This window comes from Hemitrygon akajei, chromosome 23, assembly GCF_048418815.1.
Source record: "Hemitrygon akajei chromosome 23, sHemAka1.3, whole genome shotgun sequence".
Lineage (NCBI taxonomy): Eukaryota > Metazoa > Chordata > Chondrichthyes > Myliobatiformes > Dasyatidae > Hemitrygon > Hemitrygon akajei.
In genome coordinates this window covers 33,241,071-33,263,674 of record NC_133146.1, presented here as the reverse complement: position 1 = coordinate 33,263,674, position 22,604 = coordinate 33,241,071, and the positions used below count along the sequence as shown (strand labels likewise).

Below are 22,604 nucleotides of genomic sequence, written 5' to 3'. Positions count from 1 at the left end.
GAAACTGTAAGATTGGGAAAACTTTAAAAAGCAACAAAGAACCACTAGGCGAGCAATGAAGAAAGGGAAGCTAGATTATGAGAAAAAACTAGCACAACATATAAAAATGGATAGTAAAAGTTTTTATAATTATTTAAACTGGAAAAGGGTGGCTAAAGTGAACATAGGTCCCTTGGAGGATGAGAAGGAGGAATTGATATTGGGTAATGAGGAAATGGCAGAGGCTTTGAATGACTATCTTGTGTTGGTCTTCATGGTGGAGGACATGCTTAACATGCCAAAAAGAGATGTTATGGATGCAATGGGAGATGAGGACCTCGATACAATAGCTATCACTAAAGTAGTGCTGAGCAAACTTGTTGGCTTGAAGATAGCTAAGTCTCCTGGTCCTGTGGGAATGCATCCCAGGGAACTGAAAGAAATGGCAAAGGTTATAGTAGAGGCTTCGGTGATAATTTACCAAAATTCTCTGGACTCTGGGGAGGTCCTGACAGATTGGAAGAAGGCGAATGTCATGCCACTGTCCAGAAAAAGATGTAGGCAAAAGGCAGGTATAAATAGGCCAGTTAGTTTAACATCTGTAGCTGGGAAAATGCTTGAAGCTATCATTAAATAATAAATAGCGAGGTATCTGGAAAGAAATGGATCCATCAGGCAGATGCAGCATGGATTCAGCAAAGGCAGGTCCTGTTTGACAAACTTACTGGAGTTCTTTGAGGATTTTTGATTGGAGAAAGGCTAACTTTGAGGAGATGCGCAGGGATTTAGAGAGAGTGGAATGGGTCAAGTTGTTTTATGGGAAGGATGTAATAGAGAAATGGAGGTCATTTAAGGGTGAAATTATGAGGGTACAGAATCTTTATGTTCCTGTTCGGTTGAAAGGAAAGGTTAAAGGTTTGAAAGCGCCATGGTTTTCAAGGGATATTAGAAACTTGGTTCGAAAAAAGAGGGATGTCTACAATAGATATAGGCAGCATGGAGTAAAGGAATTGCTCGAGGAATATAAAGAATGTAAAAGGAAACTTAAGAAAGAGATTAGAAAAGCTAAAAGAAGTTATGAGTTTGGTTTGGCAAATAAGGTGGAAGTAAATCCGAAAGGCTTCTACAGTTATATTAGAAGCAAGAGGATAGTGAGGGATAAAATTGGTCCCTTAGAGAATCAGGGTGGTCAGCTATGTGTGGAGCCGAGGGAGATGGGAGAGATTTTGAACGATTTCTTCTCTTCGGTATTCACTAAGGAGAAGGATATTGAATGGTGTAAGGTGTGGGAAACAAGTAAGGAAGTTATGGAACCTATGACAATTAAAGAGGTGGAAGTACTGGCGCTTTTAAGAAATTTAAAAGTGGATAAATCTCCGGGTCCTGACCGGATATTCCCCAGGACCTTGAGGGAAGTTTGTGTAGAGATAGCAGGAGCTCTGACGGAGATCTTTCAGATGTCATTAGAAACAGGGATTGTGCCGGAGGATTGGCGTATTGCTCATGTGGTTCCATTGTTTAAAAAGGGTTCTAGAAGTAAGCCTGGCAATTATAGACCTGTCAGTTTGACATCAGTGGTGGGTAAATTAATGGAAAGTATTCTTAGAGATAGTATTTATAATTATCTGGATAGACAGGATCTGATTAGGAGTAGCCAGCATGGATTTGTGCGTGGAAGGTCATGTTTGACAAACCTTATTGAATTTTTTGAAGTAGTTACGAGGAATGTTGACGAGGGTAAGGCAGTGGATGTAGTCTATATGGACTTCAGCAAGGCCTTTGACAAAGTTCCACATGGAAGGTTAGTTAAGAAGGTTCAGTCGTTAGGTATTAATGCTGGAGTAATAAAATGGATTCAACAGTGGCTAGATGGGAGATGCCAGAGAGTAGTGGTGGATAATTGTTTATCGGGATGGAGGCCGGTGACTAGCGGGGTGCCTCAGGGATCTGTTTTGGGCCCAATGTTGTTTGTAATATACATAAATGATCTGGATGATGGGGTGGTAAATTGGATTAGTAAGTATGCTGATGATACTAAGGTAGGAGGTGTTGTGGATAATGAGGTGGGTTTTCAAAGCTTGCAGGGAGATTTATGCCGGTTAGAAGAATGGGCTGAACGTTGGCAGATGGAGTTTAATGCTGAGAAGTGTGAGGTTCTACATTTTGGCAGGAATAATCCAAATAGAACATACAGGGTAAATGGTAGTGCATTGAGGAATGCAGTGGAACAGAGAGATCTAGGAATAACAGTGCATAGTTCCCTGAAGGTGGAGTCTCATGTAGATAGGGTGGTGAAGAAGGCTTTTGGAACGCTGGCCTTTATAAATCAGAGCATTGAGTACAGAAGTTGGGATGTAATGTTAAAATTGTACAAGGCATTGGTAAGGCCAAATTTGGAATATTGTGTACAGTTCTGGTCACCGAATTATAGGAAAGATATCAATAAATTAGAGAGAGTGCAGAGACGATTTACTAGGATGTTACCTGGGTTTCAGCACTTAAGTTACAGAGAAAGGTTGAACAAGTTAGGTCTCTATTCATTGGAGCGTAGAAGGTTGAGGGGGGATTTGATCGAGGTATTTAAAATGTTGAGAGGGATAGATAGAGTTGACGTGAATAGGCTGTTTCCATTGAGAGTAGGGGAGATTCAAACGAGAGGACATGATTTGAGAGTTAGGGGGCAAAAGTTTAAGGGAAACACGAGGGGGTATTTCTTTACTCAGAGAGTGATAGCTGTGTGGAATGAGCTTCCTGTAGAAGTAGTAGAGGCCAGTTCAGTTGTGTCATTTAAGGTAAAATTGGATAGGTATATGGATAGGAAAGGAGTGGAGGGTTATGGGCTGAGTGCGGGTAGGTGGGACTAGGTGAGATTAAGAGTTCGGCACGGACTAGGAGGGCCGGAATGGCCTGTTTCCGTGCTGTGATTGTTATATGGTTATATATAATGAGTGCAGTGGATAGAAGGGAACAGATGGGTGTTATTTACTTGGATTTCCAGAAGGCATTTGCTAAGCTGACCCAGAAAAAGGCTTACCTATAAGAGAAGGATGCACAAAGTTGGGGGTGACGTATTAGCATGGATAGAGGATTGGCTAACCAACAGAAAACAGAAAGATGGGACACATGGGTCTTTCTCTGGTTGGCAATCAGTGGTGAGTGGTGAGCCTCAGGGGTCGGTGCTGGGCCCGCAACTGTTCACGATATACATTAACGATCTGGAAGAGGGGGTCCTAAGTGTAGTGTATCTAAGTTTGTTGATGACACTAAATTGAGTGGAAACACAAATTATGCAGAGGATACAGAGAGTCTTCAGAGAGATATAGATAGGTTAGGTGAGTGGGCAAGGGTCTGGCAGATGCAGTACAATGTTGGTAAATGCGAGATCATCCACATTGGAAGGAAAAATGGAAGATCAGATTGTCACTTAACTGGTAAAAAGTTGCAGCAAGCCACTGTGTAGAGGGTCTTGGGAGAGCTTGTGCCTGAATCGCAAATGGTTGGTTTGCAGGTGCAGCAGGCTATTAAGAAGGCAAATGGAATGTTGGCCTTCATTGCTAGAGGGACTGAATTTAAGAGCAGGGAGGTTATGCTGCAACTGTACAGGGTACTGGTGATGCCACACCCTGAGTACTGTGTGTAGTTCTGGCTTCCTTACTTGAGGAAGGATATGCTGGCTTCGGAGATGGAGCAGAGGAGGTTCACCAGGGTGATTCCAGAGATGAGGGGGTTAGACTGTGAGGAAAGATTGAGGTCCCTGGGACCGTACTCACTGGAATTCAGAAGAATTAGAAATCTTATAGAAACATATAAAATTATGAAAGGGACAGATAAGATAGAGGCAGGAAAGTTGTTTCCACTGGTAGGTGAGACTAGAACTTGGGGACATAGCCTCAAGATTCGTGGGAGTAGATTTAGGATGGAGATGAGAAGGAACTGCTTTTCCAAGAGAGTGGTGAATCTGTGGAATTCTCTGCCCAGTGAAGCAGTGGAGGCTACCTCAGTAAATATATTTAAGACCAGGCTGGATAGATTTTTGCATAGTAGGGGAATTAAGGGTTATGGGGAAAAGGTAGGCAGGTGGAGTTGAGTCCATAGTCAGATCAGCCATGATCTTATTGAATGGTGCAGCAGGCTCGACAGGCCAGGGGGCCTATTCCTGCTCCTATTTCTTATGTTCTAATGATGGGGTTGGGGCAGGGGGATGGAAAGGCAGTGGGAGAACCTTGGAATTGACGTGAAGATTACAAGAAGGAGACATTTTGGGCTCAGCAAACCAGATGTGATGGGAGTCAATCCTTGAGTATTGGAGATGTCGATCATGATGTCCCTTAGGTAGGGAGATGATTGCGGGCAGTTGGTAGTTAGTTGTCTAACAGGTAGATCTTTGGTCAGTCATGAAAATGACCAACTCAAGGAGGTATGGTAGGGGTATAAACAGAATTGAAGACCGATGATGTGAAGAAACATGCTTGTAGTACACAAATTCACACTTACAAAAGTGTTAGCACATATCCGTCAAACTTTGTACGCACATTACTGTTGGCCTTGTGACAGCAATCACCAATAGTAGTGATTTCAAGCCTCAGAATGCTTCAATCCGGCACGCTGCCACATGTTTGAAGAGAACCATTCCTGAGAGGAAGCAACCAGCTGAAGGGAGTCCGGATTCATCATTCTTCTGTGCCTCGGCTTATCTAGTTGCTCCGCTACGTGCAATTGGAGCAACACTGGCAAACTTGAAAGTCAAAGTTATTGCCATATGCACAAGTGCATGTATGCGCAGGGGCAATAAAATACCTACTTACAGCAGCATCACAGGCACATAGCATCAAATACACAACATTCACATAAAAGCATAAAGTAAACATCAATTACACAAGAAAGAACACAAATAGAACAAGAAAAATACCAAGTCCATTGCAGGCAAAGTGGTTATAATGTTACTGTATCGAAGTGGCGATTAGGGTTGTGCAGGTTGGTTCAAGAACCAAATGGTTGAAGGGAAGTAGCTGTTCCTGAACCTCGTGGTGAGGGACTTTCGGCTTCTGTACCTCTTGCCAGACGGCAGTTGTGAGAAGATGGCATGACACACATGGTAGGGATCTTTGGTGACAGAAGTTGCCTTCTTGAGGCAGATACTGTATGGTGGGGAGGGATGTGTCAGTGAGCCACACTGAAGTAAAATATTTTTGGAGCAGGATGACAAGTATTACCTGTGTTATCTGCAGTGCGGGCAGAACCTGGGCTGCTTTTTGTGCCATGTCCAGCTTGTTTTCCAAAACAAAGAGTTCCTTCACTTCTTCATTTGCGGCAGGAGGAACAATGCCCTTTAGAGAAACGATAGACATATCTGTCACACAGTCTGTTGGCCCACCTCCCAGGAAGTCAGAATGCTTCTCATTAATGTGCCTTTCAAGGTGGATTTTGTATACGTGTCCGTGGAGAGTGAGACCACTTAATGATTGTAATTAAGATGCTTACTCTTTTATAATAAAATACCATCTCACAGGCCACAATCAACATTATTAGTGTGGTATCTGCTGCTCCAGGACTTCCTTAAAGAGAAAGCTGCGAGACCCACATCAGAGCCACAGAATTTGCTGTCCCTTCACACACCCCACTCCCTTACCGAATACCTGTTTAGTTTATGTGAATCTGCTGTTGTAAGCTTACTTTCTAAAACAATCCCAGCCTTAAACAGCAAAGGCCCAAGTGTTGACAGGGATTTACATGATATAATGCTGTCAAATGAGGGCCCAGAAGAAGTCTGACAAAATACGTGAGAGCTAGCTACTGTATACTATGCATCAGGTTTAGTTTGTTGAACAACCCACCAAACTGTGGTTAGTTCTGAATGTACAATACCTGCACATTCAGAATCTATTAAAAATCAATGAAACAATCAAAAAATTTTAAAAAGAACAATTAAAAACAAAAAGCATTTATCCAAACTCATTAATTCAAAAGATTGTACATTCATGATTATGATTTCTTCTTCTTAATTGAAATGAATGGAATTGCTCTATCTGTCTAACTATTCAGTCAATGAATCTCCCCCACATTGCGGAAAAGGAACAAAGTGACTTGGTGGTCCTTGTGCTGGATTCCCTAAAAGCTAACCTGCGGGTTGATTCATTAGTAAGGAAGGCAAATGCAATGTTAGCATCCATTTTGAGAGAACTAGAATATAAAAGCAAGGGTGTAATGCAGAGGCTTTATAAGGCATTGGTCAGACTGCACCTGGAATATGATGAGAAGTTTTGTGCCCCCTATCTAAGGAAGGATGTGCAGATATCAGAGGAGTTCCAGAGAAGGTTCACAAGAATTATCCTGGGAGTGAAAGGGTTAATGCACGAGGAATGGATGAGGCTTTAGACCTGTACTTGCTGGCATTTAGAAGAATTGGTGTGGGGTGATGAAACCTGTTGAATGTTGGACGGCCTGGACAGGAAGAACATGGAAGGATGTTTCCTACAGTGGGCGTGTTTAGGGCCAAAGTGAACAGCTTCAGAATAGAGTGACGTCCATTTAGAACAGATATGTGGAGGAATTTCTTTAGCCAGCGTGTGGTGAATCTGTGGCCATTGCCACAGACGGATGTGAAGGCCAAGTCATTGGGTATATTTAAAGAGGAGATTGATAGGTTCTTGATTAGTAAGTGTATCAAAGGTTATGGGGAGAGGCAGGAGAATGGGAGTTGAGAGGGAAAATATATCAACCACGATAGAATGATGGAGCAGATTCAATGAGTAGAATGACCTAATTCTGCTCCTGTGTCTTACAGCATCATTGTAGGAGAATTGCACACGTTTCTGCTCTGATGCTAGACTTCATGTTCCCATGGGAACCCTGAACTTGATGGTGCTTAAGCAGAAACATGATGGCAGATTGGCTACTAACTGTTCACCTTTTCCAGCAAGTAACAGCTGGTAACTCAACTGAAACAGCAGCTGGAAGTCCTGGTGGTTGTTTTTGGAAGAACTCACTACGGATTCTTGTGTTCTGTATTCTCATGTGGACACATTTGAACAGTTGGGCTTCTCAGCTTTCTCCTCCATGTTACCCTAGAACTTTGAAGGGTAGCTTCATTCCCTGAACAAGAATTGAAGTGGAAACCTTGACTATTGATAATTAAGACTGCTTACATATTTGTTTATTTTACCATTTCATAGAGGTACAAGACATAGGTTCACAAGCTCACTTCTCATTTGTTCTAAATGAATGAGTGGATGACCAGGGATATGGAAAGGAAGAGCAGATGTTACATATGTATGAGAATATCAATGGTCATAAGCACTGATGTATACAGTCAGTGTGTGAGTGCATGCACATTTGCAAACATGGATAGACAGGGTCAGCTACAAGTTAATCGGGGTGAGTTTTGAATTTCTGTTCCTGGGTGCATAGTCCCAACTACCCAGAACAAAGCCAGGAATTGAGGTGTTTGCCCTATAACTGTCTAATTTAAATCAAAATGAGGCAAAAAGTTCAAAGCTTAGTCATACTCTTGTTCTCTTGTTCTATCCACATTCTCCAAGGGCCTGTTTTGTCACTTTGTATATTCCCTCTCCTTTCCCTCTTGTTATATAGGAAAGTACTTAGAAACATCAGACCAAGAGGTATATTCCCTTTAATGGCTTCCTTCTCCCTTTAATGGTGTCACTTCCAAGCTTATTTTCTCTTATTACTTTCTGTAACCTTTTGACCCTTCCTAAACTTTCACAGTTCCCAAGAACGCCACATATTTTACATTATTCTAAGTCTTTTATTTTAGCTTAATACTGCCAAATATATCATTCACTGACCACAGGGAACTTAAGAGTCTTCAGCCAAAATAAATTCTGTTCCTTGAAGCTTTTTCATATTTATCATTGTTCTTGTTTGTACAGCTCTCGTTGCCCTTTAGGAAACTTTTGCTCACATCATATTGAAGGAACTCTTAAGAAACTCTTCGACAGGCCCATGGATGAAGGTCACGTAATGGTCAGCGCGTTACTATTACAGCTCGGAGTGCTCCAGAGTTCAGAGTTCAACTCTGGTCCTGTTCTGTAAGGAGTCTCTGTATATCCTCCCCATGGAAAGTGTGGGCAGCTGATTTCCTCCCACCTACCCAAATATGCACTGGATGATGATTTTCTAAAATTTATTAAGGATCAGATAACCTTTTATTTTAACACCAATACATCACCTGAAGTGTCATCCCTGATTGTCTGGGATGCCATGAAAGCATATTTGAGGGGCCAAATAATCTCTTATACAGCAAATCTTAATAGAAAGTCCTGTGCAGATCGATTAGACCTCATTAATCAGATTAAAGATTTGGATCAACTGTATGCTCAAACTAAGAATCCTGAACTATACAAGAAGCATGTAGAACTTCAAACTAAATTTAATCTTCTGTCTACTCAACCTGTCGAACGCCAACTTCTTGAAAATAAGAGTCACTTTTATATCCATGGTGACAAATCTGGTAAATTTCTAGCCAATCAGCTGAGGCGTTCCAAAGCCAAACAACATATTACAAAGATCCGGAAGGTGAATGGAGACTTTCCATCGGATCACTTAGAAATCAATGATGCATTTAAAATTTCCAAATATGCACTGGGTAGGTTAATTGTCACTGTGAATTGTCCTGTGATTAAGTTAGGGTTAATTGGGTTTGTTGGATGTGGCTCAAAGTGCTGCAAGGGCCTATTCCACACTATATCATTAAATAAATAAACAGGGAAATGGGAGAAGGGTTAGATTGATCTTAAAATAAATAGAAAGCTTAGTACAACATTGTGGGCCGAAGGGCCTGTATTGTGCTGATTTTTCTATGTTCTAATTGTAAGGCCCTCAGCATATCATGAGGAGATGTTAAGTTGCTGTCCAAGTGAAAGAAGCTTCCCCCTCTCACTCTATTTACATTTCAGATAGAATCATTGTGTATGTCCAGTCTTTGTTTTAGGTTTTTAGACGCTGTTTTCCATCTTATACAAAGGGAAGTGAAGCTGCCTAATCTTTGGGCTAACAGTGCAGTTTAATTTAAATGGACATGAGTAAATGGATGATTGTGTTGAATTATTTGCAAACAGTTCCAGAGGAAGAGTGGGCGATGTTCTATATCTCCTGAATCTTGAAATGGCAAAGCAACTTATCCTTTATTTCTTGTTGAAAGGCGCAAAGGGTACGAAAGGTATTTTTAATTTTAATGTTGGTACATGGAAGGAATTCAAAGAAGTAGCCTTTTAGAAAACAGTTCCCATCCTGTGTCAAACATAATACCCACTACAAAACAGCTCAAGGTTGAAAGTAAATGTATTATCAAAGTACTTACTGTATACGTATGTCACCATATATAACCCTGAGATTCATTTTCTTACAAGAATTTACAGAACAAGGAAATGCAATAGAATCTTATGAAAAAATGATACATAAACAGAGATTGACAAACAACCAGTGTGGAAAAGAAGACAAATTATGCAAACAAAAATTATACTGGCAGATTTAAAAAAATTATTTGGGAGATTAGCTAAATTCTAAAATATCCATAATCCATTCTCAGACAAGTAATCAAGACAAAACAGCTTTTTTCATTGTGACTTTCTTTGCTTTTCAATCAAAGGAAATATATGGAGTTTTCTTTGCTGGGGCACTGGGGAAACAATATCGGAGCTATAAAGTGAAGTTTTATGCATGTACTATAGGCCAGAATGGCCTTGACCAGAGAAGACGGATTCTCATGGACATTAACTTCTGAAGGTAGCTTGGGATTTTAAATACAGTTTCACTAGTCCCATGTGATAATGGGTGTCGATGGAACAGAGAATTCTGTGGCTTCGCTAGTTGGCTAGGAAACCCCCAGTGACGGTCTCCAATTGGTTTGTTTGTAGAAATATTAAGGTGTCACTTTCTTTGCAGGAACCCAGTTATAACTTCCAATGACACAGGGACTTTTCCACTTACCCTCTCTTCTAAGAGCTCCACCAGCTGTTGGATGCATTCATTCACAGATGTGAGGTTTGTTTTCAGCACCAACTCAGAACTTTCAGGCTTCTCATACTCTGAATCGATTCCAGTAAACCCTGAGCAAAGAGGCAACATGAACAGAGCTAAAACCATGATGCAAAAGATTGCTTTTACCAGTACAGGTTTTTACATGTGTTGGATTGGGGAGTAGTATTGTTCTTTTCCTTGTACTTTACTTACTTTACTTTATTGTCACCAAACAATTAATACTAGAGCGTATAATCATCACAGCGATATTTGATTCTGCCCTTCACGCTTCCTGAAGTACAAATCGAAATAAATACAATAAAAATTTAAATTATAAATCATAATTAGAAAATAGAAAATGGAAAGTAAGGTAGTGCAAGTCAGGTCCGGATATTTGGAAGGTATGACCCAGATCCGGGTCAGGATCTGTTCAGCAGTCTTACCACAGTTGGAAAGAAGCTGTTCCCAAATCTGGCCGTACAAATCTCCATGCTCCTGAACCTTCTCCCGGAAGGAAGAGGGACAAAAAGTGTGTTGGCTGGGTGGGTCATGTCCTTGATTATCCTGGCAGCACTGCTCCGACAGCGTGTGGTGTAAAGTGAGTCCAAGGATGGAAGATTGATTTGTGTGATGTGCTGGGCTATATTCATGATCTTCTGCAGCTTCTTCCAGTCTTGGACAGGACAACTACCATACCAGGTTGTGATGCACCCTAGAAGAATGCTTTCTACGGTGCACCTATAAAAATTAGTGAGAGTTTTGGGGGACAGGCCAAATTTCTTCAGCTTTCTCAGGAAGTAAAGGCACTGGTGGGCCTTCTTGGCAGTGGACTCTGCTTGGTTAGACCAAGTCAGGTCATTTGTGATATTCACCCTGAGGAACTTAAAGCTTTTGACCTGTTCCACCTGCGCACCACCGATATAGATGGGGTTGTGCGGTCTGCTACTCCTTCTGAAGTCAACAACCAATTCCTTCGTCTTGCTGATGTTGAGGGATAGGTTATTATCTTCGCACCATGCCACCAGGTTCTTAATTTCCTCTCTGTACTCAGTGTTTAACATTCCTATGCTTGCTTGAATTCCTATATAATCACCCACATACATGTCATTAATTTTCCAGTAACTTCAATACAGTTGGTTCTGTACTTTTCTAGAAATTTTTTAGTTTTCAGAAGCAGGTGTCACTGCATGAATCTGGCTATTATATAGGTTAATTGTTATCACTGGAGTTTCTGTTAACTCTTGTTCGGTATGAGACTACGCTTTAGTCTGTCTTTTTTTTTGTTCTCTCGACACTTCTTCCTGTTCTGCTTTGCTCTAGTCACATTTAATAAAATGATTGTAGGCATCAAGTTTGATGCCTCAGTCTTGACTTCCGAAGAACTTTTGGATCACAAAAGAATCAGGTTCCAATAGATGCCTTAAGGAGAAGTCAAAATTTAAAAAGGTGTTGCACAGTAGATGTCTTCAACTGATTGTGGACTTTAGAAAGGGTAAGATGAGGGAACACACACCAATCCTTATAAAGGGATCAGAAGCGGAAAGAGTGAGCAATTTCAAATTCCCGAGTGACAAGATCTCTGAGGATCCATCCTGGACCCAACATGTCAATGCAGCTACAACAAAGACATGACAGCAGCTATAGTTCATTAGAAGTTTGAGGAGATTTTGTATGCCACCAAAGACAATCAAAAATTTCTATAGATGTACTATGGAGAGCGTTCTGACTGGCTGCTTCATTGTCTGGTACGGGAGTTGGGAGTGGGGTACTGCACAAGATCGAAATAAGTTGTAAACTTAGTCAGCTCTATCATGGGCACTAGCCTCCATAGTATCCAGGACATCTTCAAGGAGCAATGCCTCAAAAATGTGACGTCAATCATTAAGAACACCCATCACCCAGTCAAGCCTTGTTTTCATTTACTACCATCAGGAAGGAGGTACAGAAGCCTGAAGGCATCCACTCAATGATTTGGGAACAGCTTCAGGAACAGCTGGTTGAGGGACCAGGTGAGATCGTCTGCTCTGTGCACTCAGAGAAACTTAGTGCTCCTAACTCTCCATGAAGAAGCCCTGTGTGTGCAGTGCAGACTGAACTATCCTGAAGCCCACAACCATCTCTTTGGTCTTGTCCACGTTGAGACTCAAGTTGTTGTGCTCGCATCATTCTACCAGCCACTTTGCCTCCTCTCTGTATGCCATATCATTGTTGTTATTAATGAGACCCACCACTGTTATGTCATCAGTGCAGTCAGGGGTCATCAACGTTAACAGCAGCGAGCTGAGCACGCAGTCCTGGGGAGTGACAGTGTTCAGTGTGCAAAATGAAGACGGTCTCACCACAGAAAATGAAGCTGCGAGTATTCTCAGTGGAGAAGCACACAAACAGCTGGCCGCCGAGGATTCTAAATTAGTAACTTGCTGCGCCAAACATTCATAATACAAGGGAAAATTTATCTGGTTGTACAAAGTTTGTACTAGGACAAGAACATTTTCTATTAGTGTGAAATATTTATACCTTTTATCTCTCCAGCTCTGGCCCTCTTGTAAAGACCTTTCACATCACGACTTTCACAGATGTCTAAAGGAGCATCAACAAAGATTTCAAAAAACGGAAGGTTGGAGTTCTCATGAATCTTTCTTGCATTTTCACGATCCTGAAATACATTAAATTAATACTATTAGTCTGTGATCTGGCTTTCAGAGGCTACTGATGCATTACTTCCTTGCTTTCTTTCTGCCAAGCTGTCTTAAAATTCTATAATAAAAGAACTATTATGTTCTAGTCAGCACATTGGCATTTATTCAGCTGTCTAATACATAAGGTTTTATTAATCATATTCAGAATCATATCAATGAATAGTCTAAATGACCATTGAACTAAATATGCTATTGTTAATAAATTCAACCATAATCCAATTATTTCTCTTGTAATCAGTGTGTACTTTTGACATCTAATTTTTTATTAATGAACATTAATGTGACACTTGTAAGGGTTTTAATAATGAAGTTATATATTTGTGTTATTATTAAAATAATAATAAACTGTCTGAAATTAAATACATAACTGAAAAATTAACTATCAGATTATTTCTTCCTGTTTAATAACTCCCCATTGAGGGAACCCAGATTTCTCCATGATCTAGAGCAGGGGTTCCCAACTCTTCTTATGCCATGGACCCATACCATTAACCGAGGGGTCGGTGGAGCCCAGGTTGGGAACCCTGATGCAGACAGAAGCCATTTGGCCCTTCAGGTTTATACTGACTCTCAGTGTGCTCTCATTAATCTTATTCCCTCCACTTATTTTTTTCTTTCTTACCTCAATTCTTCCCTGTCTCTCTTTTCACTGGGGGCAATTTATTGTAGTTAATTATCTTTCAAACAAAGGACATCTTTAGAATGTGGGAAGGATCTGGGAGAATTCCACTTAGCCATGCAAACATGGAAACTCTGCACAGAGAAAATCAGAGGTTGGGATCAAACCCAAATGCCTTGATCTTTGAGGTAATAGACCCAGTCATGAAACCCAAAGGTACACATACAATCACACCAATCAAACCTCTTTCATCATCATTTATTAAATGTAAATAAAAAGAGGATGATCCTGGCATTATTTAAGGAAACTTGATCTTTTGTAATATTGAAACTTGCTTCTGCAAAGTTGTGAAAAATGAAGTTAAATGGTATCGCTATTTGGCATTAAAAAACCAGAATTTTTCTTTTTCAATTCACAACATACAATACATTTCCTAACCCATCACTTAAAACTGTGGTCCCTAGTACCACTGTGCTATTTTCTGTCTTGTTCCATTTTCTGGTCACAATGGAGGTATCTTCCGTGATTCTGTGATGGGACACCCAGCTCTGCAGGCAACAGTATCAACATCCCACTTTTCATTGACTCCCCAAAGGTGCATTGGCATATCCATTCCCTCCGGAGAACCTGCCTTACTATCACAGTGATTCCAAGGCTCTTGAGATTGAGTTTTGTTCCATTCTTGAGCTCTGTCTTGAGCTAGCAGACCTGCTATAATATCTTTTTGTTCATTTATCTACACAATGGAGATTAAAGATTAATTTACATAGTGGAACACAGCAGTGACGAGCAGCTTATTATTACCTTCGTAAATGGAGAGATGAAACTAGTGATACAGACAAGACCAGCGTCTGCAAACAGCTTGGCCACCTCAGCGATACGCCGGATATTCTCCTCACGGTCCTCAGAAGTAAAACTAAGGTTTCTGTTTAGTCCTTGCCTAATGTTATCTCCATCCAGAGAGTAACAAGGAATGCCATGGGTAACCAAGTATTCTTCCAGTGCAAACCCAATAGTGGTCTTTCCAGCTCCTGACAGACCTAAAGAAAGAAAAAACTGATGTTGATTCAGTGTAAATGGGCTTCTTAAAATTCCCATGCCTTTCAGGAGATGTCAGCAGTAAATAACGTCACATTAACACATTTGAATTCCAAGGCTTCTTAATTAATAACTTTGCTTTATTATTTGTTCTGCAGAATAACACTATTGGGAAGCAGAGAGAGATTATAATAGAGAATGAAAGAGAATAAACATCAAAAGAGAAAAATGTTTGGTGAGAGGACTATTTGTTGTTGGAAGTTGGCATGATGAAGGATGCCAGAAGGATGGAGTCTTAATGGAAAGTGCCCATCAGAACGAAATGGCAACATTATCTCAAGCTTCATTATTCTTAGACTGGTGCTGCCCAAGGCCGTCTACTCAGTTCACTGCTGACCCTCTATTGTACTGCCAGATCCAGCTCAAACCACATCATCAACTTTGCTGATGATACAACAGTGTCTGGTTGGCTTCATCGGCAACAATGATGAATCGGCAGACAGAGAGGAGGTTCGTCAGATGGTGCGAGACCAACAACCTGAGTCGCAACATGGACAAGACAAAAGACATGATTGCGGACTTCAGGAAGAGTAGGCAGATCACTCTCCATTGCACATCAATGGCTCTGCTCTGGAGAGAGTAACAAGCACAAACTCCTTGGTGTGCACATATTGGATGATCTAACCTGGACCCATAACAGCTTCTCATTAATCAAGAAGGCACAGCAGCATCTACATTTTCTGAGCAGACTGGAGCATGTAAGGCTCCCTACCCCTATTCTAACAACTTTCTACAGGAGCACCTTTGAGAGTGTCCTGTCTGGTTATATCATTGTGTGATACAGAACTGCAAGGCACACACCCTACCGAGGATAGTAAAAACTGCTGAGAAGATCACTGGGGTCTCCCTTGTCCCTATTTGTGACACTTACCAGAAGTGCTGTATACAAAGGTCTTAGCTGTATACTATCGAGGTCTTGACACTAGATCAGCAAGCTGTTTACTTTTGACCTGTGTTGAATTATATTTTATTAGCTTATTTGTGGTAATATTTTGTTTTAAGTGCTGTGTGTGATATACGATGCCTATAAAAGTATTCACTCCCACCCTCCGGAAGTTTTCATGTTTTATTGTTTTACAACATTGAATCACAGTGGATTTAATTTGCCCTTTTTTGACACTGACAAAACCTCTTCTGTGTCAAAGTGAAAACAGATCTCTACAAAGTGATCTAAATTAATTACAAATATAAAACACAAAATAATTGATTGTATAAGTATTCATCCCCTTCAAGACAGTATTTAGTAGATGCACCTATGGGAGCAATTACAACCTTGAGTCTGCGTGAGTGTTTCTATCAGCTTTGCACATCTGGACACTGCAATTTTTCCCCATTCTTCTTTACAAAACTGTTCAAGTTCTGTCAGATTGCGTGGGGATCGTGAGAGAACAGCCCTTTTCATGTCCAGCCACAAATTCTCAATTGGATAGAGGTCTGGACTCTGGCTTGGCCACTCCTGGACATTAACTTTGTTGTTTTTAAGCCATTTCTGTGTAGCTTTGGCTTTACACATGGGGTGTTTGTCTCACTGGAAAACAAATCTTCTCCCAAGTCACAGTTCTCTTACAGACTACACCAAGTTTTCCTCCAGGATTTCCCTGTATTTTGCTGCATTCATTTTGCCCACAACCTTCAGAAGCCTTCCAGAGTCTGCTGCAGTGAAGCATCCCCACAGCATAACACAGCCACCACCATGCTTCACAGTAGGGATGGTGGGTTTTGATGATGTACGAAGTTCAGCTTACACCAAACATAGTGTTTAGTCTGATGGCCAAAAAGCTCAATTTTGGTTTCATCAGACCATAGAACTTTCTTCCAGCTGACTTCGAAGTCTCTCACATGCCTTCTGGCAAATTCTAGCCAAGGTTTCATATGAGTTTTTTTTCAACAGTGGCTTTCTCTTTGCTACTCTCCCAAAAAGCAGGTAAAGCACCCGGGCAACAGATGTTGGTGCAATCTCTCCCATCTCCACCACTAAAGCTTGCAACTTCTCCAAAGTTGTCATAGGTCTCTTGGTGGCTTCCCTCACTAGTCCCCTTCTTGCATGGTCATCCAGTTTTGAGGATAGCCTGCTCTAGGGTGCAGCTGTACGATATTCTTTCCATTTCTTGATGACTGACTTGACTGTATTCCGAGGGATATTTAGTGACTTAGAAATTTTCTTGGAACCATCTCCTGACTTGTGCTTTTCAATAACCTTTCTCATGGAGTTGCTTGGAGTGTTCTTCTGTCTTCACGGTAAAGGTTTTACCAGAATACTGACTTACCATCAAATACACTTCCGGATACAGGTGTATTTTTACTACAATCAATTGAAACACCTAGACAGAAGATGTTTGGTGTAAGCAATGATCTCCATTTAAATAATTATTTGACTTCTAAAACCAATTGGCTGCACCAGTGATGGTTTGATCTGTCCTATTAAAGGGGATAAATACTTCCGCAATCAATTATTTTGTGTTTTAAATCTGTAATTAATTTAGATATCTTTGTATATATCTATTTTCACTTTGACACGAAGGAGTCTTTTTCTGTTGATCAATGTCAAAAAAGCCAAATTAAATCCACTGTGATTCAATGTGGTAAAACAACAAAACATGAAAACTTCCAAGGAACGGTGAATACTTTTTATAGGCACTGTATATGTAGCTAGGGTGCCCAAGACTCTTGCACAGTACTGTATTTGTCAACGTGGAGCAGAGAGCAAGTTTGTAAATCTAGCGGATGCAAAGGATGTTGGAAATGGCATGGGTGCCATGGGAGGGTGTGGGAGAGTTGGCAGAGAAGGTGCGCCAGGGGTATGGTTGGCGTAGGTGGTACACCAGGCAAGGTCATTTAATTCCAAACAATTGATTTATTGATCATTCTAGAGTTTTTCTGGTCCCTGTTTTCCAACCATGATTCACCACCCCCTGGCCTCTTCCCACTCTTAGTCCTCAGTGGAGACCCAAATCAGGATCAGGTTTATCGTCATTCACATTTGTCATAAAATTTGTTTTTCTGCAGCAGCAACACAGTGTAACACATAAAATTACTACAGTACTGTGCAAAAGTCTTAGTCACCATAGCTATATATATGACCCTAAAATCTTTGCATAGTATGTACCTATACCCTTCAGTCTCTGTATCCCAGAACATTCTCCAGGGCTCTACCAGTTACTGTGTAAGTTGTGTCCTGATTGAACTTATCAAAATGCAACACCTTGTATCTGTCCGAGTTAAATTCCATCTGTCATCCCTTGGCCCAATTCCCTAGCTCAGCTGGATCCTGTTGAAAGCTGAGACAACCTTTCTCACTGCCAACCATGCCACTAATTTTCATGTCTTCACAAATTTACTTACATTATCATCAAATTCATTAGCAATTATGACAAATGAGAGAAGACACAATGGTGATCGCTGTGGCACACAGCCCTCCAATCTGAATAACAACGATCCACTATCAATCTGATACTTTTAATCATGCCAGCTTTGCATCCAGTTGACTAGATCACACTCAATACCGTGTAATCTAACCATCTAGACAAGCCAACTGTGCAGGACATTATCCAAGGTCTTGCTGAAGTCCATGGAAACAATGCCTACTTTCCTGCCATTGTCAATTCTCTTTGCACCTTTTCCAGAAACTCAGATAAGTTGTGAGATAATTGAACCATTCACGCTGACTTGGTGATATATGCAAGAATTTCACTTTTTCTCAACAATCACCTACTTCCCATGCACAAACCTATGCTGGCATTCCCTTATAAATCTTGGTCTTTTCGAACGCTGGCAGGTCCTGTCTCTCAGAATCCCCTCCAATGATGTAAAGTTCACTGGTCTGTAGTTCGCTGGTTTGTCCTTGCAACCCTCTTTAAATAATTGCATAACATTGACTATCCTCCAGATTTCTAGTAGTTCACCCGTGGTCAAAGATAATGCAAAATCTCTGCCGTAACGCTGACAGTTTCATCCCTATTTTCCCTCACACTCCTCGGTGCACCTGCTCAGGTCCTGGGGATTTATCCACATTAATATGCCTGAAGACCTCCTAATCCTCCTCTGTTGTAATCTGAATATGGTCCAATACAACGCAATTCAATTTCCCTTAATTCCTTAGTTTCCACAACCTACATTATAAATACAAAGGAGAAAAATCCTGCCCTCTTTGCTGTTTCCAGCATTTTCTGGTTTTATTTCACATTTCCAGTGTCCACAGATTTATTTTGATTCCCAGAAGCAGTACAGCTCTTCCAAGCACAGCTCTACAGAAAGAGGACAGAGTATGGAACTGATTGCCTGGCTAGCCAGATTAGTGGAAGGTTCTTGAATGGGTGTGTGGAAATATGAAGTAGCTGAATCAGTTGGCTTCTAGCCGACCTTTGTGTCTCTGTGCTTTTTAATATTGCCTGCAAGCTTGAGTTTGAAGTGCATGTCCATGGCAAACTGGCAAAAAAGATAAGGTCAATTAAACACCAAAGCAATAGAAGATTATTGAAAAAAAAGTGAAATGCTCATGTATGTCACCAAGTCAGTGTGAATGGTTCATGAGTGAGTGGAAATTCACAACAGCTTCCTTTAGTTTTGAAAAAGGCAAGGATTGGATTTGGTCCATAACAAGCATAACATCGACAGCAGGAAAGGTAATTGCGAAATAAAAGGCTTAAAAGAAATCGCAACTCTCTTGATACTAGCCCTCAAACAGAAACTGCATATTGTAGATAGATAGATAGATAGATAGATAGATAGATACTTTATTCATCCCCATGGGGAAATTCAACTTTTTTCCAATGTCCCATACACTTGTTGTAGCAAAACTAATTACATACAATACTTAACTCAGTAAGAAAAAATGATATGCATCTAAATCACTATCTCAAAAAGCATTAATAATAGCTTTTAAAAAGTTCTTAAGTCCTGGCGGTAGAATTGTAAAGCCTAATGGCATTGGGGAGTATTGACCTCTTCATCCTGTCTGAGGAGCATTGCATCGATAGTAACCTGTCGCTGAAACTGCTTCTCTGTCTCTGGATGGTGCTATGTAGAGGATGTTCAGAGTTTTCCATAATTGACCGTAGCCTACTCAGCGCCCTTCGCTCAGCTACCGATGTTAAACTCTCCAGTACTTTGCCCACGACAGAGCCCGCCTTCCTTACCAGCTTATTAAGACGTGAGGCGTCCCCATATGATAGCTGCCAGACTCAAACTGGTTCCACTGGAAACCTTGATGCAAAGCACTGTAGGTGTGAGCCTTGCAGTTCCTACATAGATGCATGCATGTCTTTCTTGGGTATAAGTAACACTGTGGAAATCAATGCTGGTGATCAGAATGTGCCAGGGAGGAATAAACATAACATAAGAACATAAGAGATAGGAGCAGGAGTAGGCCAATCGGCCCCTCAAGCCTGCTCCACCATTCAACAAGGTCATGGCTGATCCAATCTTAACTCCAGTTTTCACCGAATCCCACAAGGCAACAGTGCCAACCAACAGGGCACCATGCCACCCATTTTATTTTATTATTCATCCCGCCCAAACCCATGTGATCACCCGGGGGGACAAAACCGAGTTGCCAATTGAGGAGAAAAAATCTGGAAAATTCCTCTCCGACCCATCCAGGCTATCGAAAACCGGTCCAGGAGATCACATGGCTGATCTAAACCTAGCCTCATGTCCACTTACCTGCTCGCTCACCGTATCCCCTAATGCCATTTTTATCCAGGAAAATGTCTATCTCCGTTTTGAATTTATTGAGTGTAGTAGCTTCCACAGCTTTCTGGGGCAGTAAATTCCACAGCCCCACAACCCTCTGAGTGAAGAAATTTCTCCGCATCTCAGTCCTGGAACGGCATCCCCTTATTTTAAGATTATGCCCCCTAGTCCTAGTTTCACCCATCATTGGGAACATTCTCCCCGCATCCACCCGATCAAGCCCCTTCACAATCTTATATGTTTCAATAAGATCGCCTCTCATTCTTCGGAACTCCAATGAGTAGAGTCCCAATCTACTCAACCTCTCATCATACATCAACCCACCCATCCCCGGAATTAACCTAGTGAACCTTCTCTGCACTGCCTCGAGAGCCAGTATGTCCTTTCTTAAATATGGACACCAGAACTGCACGCAGTACTCCAGGTGTGGTCTCACCAATACCCGGTACAACTGCAGTAAGACCTCCCTGTTCTTATACTCCATCCCCCTAGCAATAAAAGCCAGCATTCCATTGGCCTTCTTGACCACCTGCTGCACTTGCATACTAACTTTTTGTGTTTCCTGCACCAGGACCCCCAGATCCCTTTGCACAGAAGCACTTTCCAGTTTCTCTCCATTTAGATAATAACTTGCTCTATTATTTTTCCTGCCAAAGTGCAAGACCTCACACTTGTCAGTATTATATTTCATCTGCCAAATGTCTGCCCAATCACTCAGCCTATCTATGTCCCCCTGCAGGGTTTCAATGTCCTCCGCACTCATTACACTCCCTCCCATCTTTGTGTCATCAGCAAACTTCGATACGTTGCACTTAGTCCCTTTCTCCAAATCATTAATATAGATTGTAAAGAGTTGGGGTCCCAACACCGACCCTTGCGGAACACCACTAGTCACCAACTGCCAGTCTGAGAATAAACCATTTATCCCAACTCTCTGTAAGAACACGTTCATCGGACTCAAATGGATTCTGGACTACGCACTTCAGTAGCGATTTTTTTAACTGCATGGAAAGCAAAAGGTGTTTCGTTTAGAGAAGAGGTTACAGGATCATTTTAATCTTAACCCTTCAGAAGCTGTGGAGATCGACAGATCTAATCATGAGCAAGTTGAAGGATGTCTTGGCAAGTGAGATTTTGGCACATTAGACCACATACTGTGGAATTTCTTCCTCTGCTATGTTCAGTGAATGAAAGTAGTCGATGTGAATTCCTCATCTAGTCTAAGGTGCAGCTGGTTGCAAGAACCAGCGTTCAAATGCAGATTATATTGTTCTGTTAACCGCATTAAGAATGGTGTGAACTGCTACTTGCCGTAGGTCTGTCAAATAAAACAGCAAAGAGTTCAACCTATCTCAGCAAGCAAATTTACAGCCCAAGTAATTCTGTTTGTGTGTTCTCTTCACAGAGGGCAAGTTTTGGCAATATAACAAGCCTATGCAGTACTGAAGCCAGGATGAACAATGAGAATTAGGTTTAACTAATGACAGCAGCAGAAAACATTATCAGTTGCAAGTAAATTTATTGCTTAATGGTCAGTACATCTACGTAATCAAAGTGCATTTATTATCAACAATGCATAAATAATACAATCTTGAGATTTGTTTGCTTAATAGGCAGTGGCAAAGCAAGGGACCCAAAACAATGCAATAAAAAACTCTCCAGTGCCCACAGAGAAACAGGAAAAAAACGTCACAATGACTCAGCAGCAGATTACTGAGCTGTGGGCATGCATGTCTACTTATTTTGCTATGGTGTGGTCAGAAAAGAATGGAGAACATGAAATCATATTCACATGGACAGCAACAGATGCAAAATGCTGGCGGAACTCAGCAGGCCAGTCAGCATCTATGGAAAAGAGTAAACAGTCGACGTTTCAGGGTGAGACCCTTCAGCAGGGCATATTCATGTGGCGTCCACTGATTCTGGGCTAGATACTGTGCTTAGAGCATCACAAAGGACAGCAATTAAATCACTGATGCTTGTTCCTGCTAATCAATCAGCAATGACTGGCAAAGATTAGCTCAGAAAATTGAAGCTATACTGGAAAGAAGTGTTCAGCATGGATGATTCAGACTCGCAGTTGGCTACATCGCTGGGAGTGCGTGAATGCATGCTTAAGAATATTTGTTTTTTTTTCTTGTGTTGAGGGGCTTGGGGAGGACACTAAGCTTACTTGTCTTTAATTTAGGTGCTTTTATATTAAATTCTCTTCCTTTGTAGCATATTGTTATTGTATGCTTAATTTTGCACTGTATTAATGCTCCTCATTGGGATTTGGGTTTTTTTAATTTGTAAAATGTTTTGAAAAACTAATTAAAAAAATTTAAAAAAAAAAGAATATTTGTGTGACTTGTACAATATAAATTTCCACAGTAACCCAGGTGCAAATTAGTCTACTGGAAGCCTCACTTCGTCCCAGTGCTTTGAAGAACAAATTGGAAACAAGGTTCAAAGTAAATTTATTATCAAAGTACATGTCACCATTTACAACCCTGAGATTCATTTTCTTGTGGGCATCTTCAATAATCCGTAATGGAATA

The 22,604-nt window shown here is 41.0% G+C and overlaps 1 protein-coding gene across 1 annotated transcript in view; it reads right to left on the bottom strand.

The window, feature by feature from the left end:
* The window catches only part of LOC140715316 (bifunctional 3'-phosphoadenosine 5'-phosphosulfate synthase 2-like), an 86,547-nt gene that overhangs the window by 31,935 nt on the left and 32,008 nt on the right, over nucleotides 1-22,604 (bottom strand). Inside the window, exons 3-6 of the mRNA XM_073027353.1 lie at nucleotides 14,080-14,315; nucleotides 12,475-12,613; nucleotides 9,928-10,046; nucleotides 5,193-5,306 (exon numbers count right to left, since the gene is read on the bottom strand). Of these exons, the coding sequence (XP_072883454.1) occupies nucleotides 5,193-5,306; nucleotides 9,928-10,046; nucleotides 12,475-12,613; nucleotides 14,080-14,315 (608 nt within the window). The remainder of the gene's footprint in view (nucleotides 1-5,192; nucleotides 5,307-9,927; nucleotides 10,047-12,474; nucleotides 12,614-14,079; nucleotides 14,316-22,604) is intronic.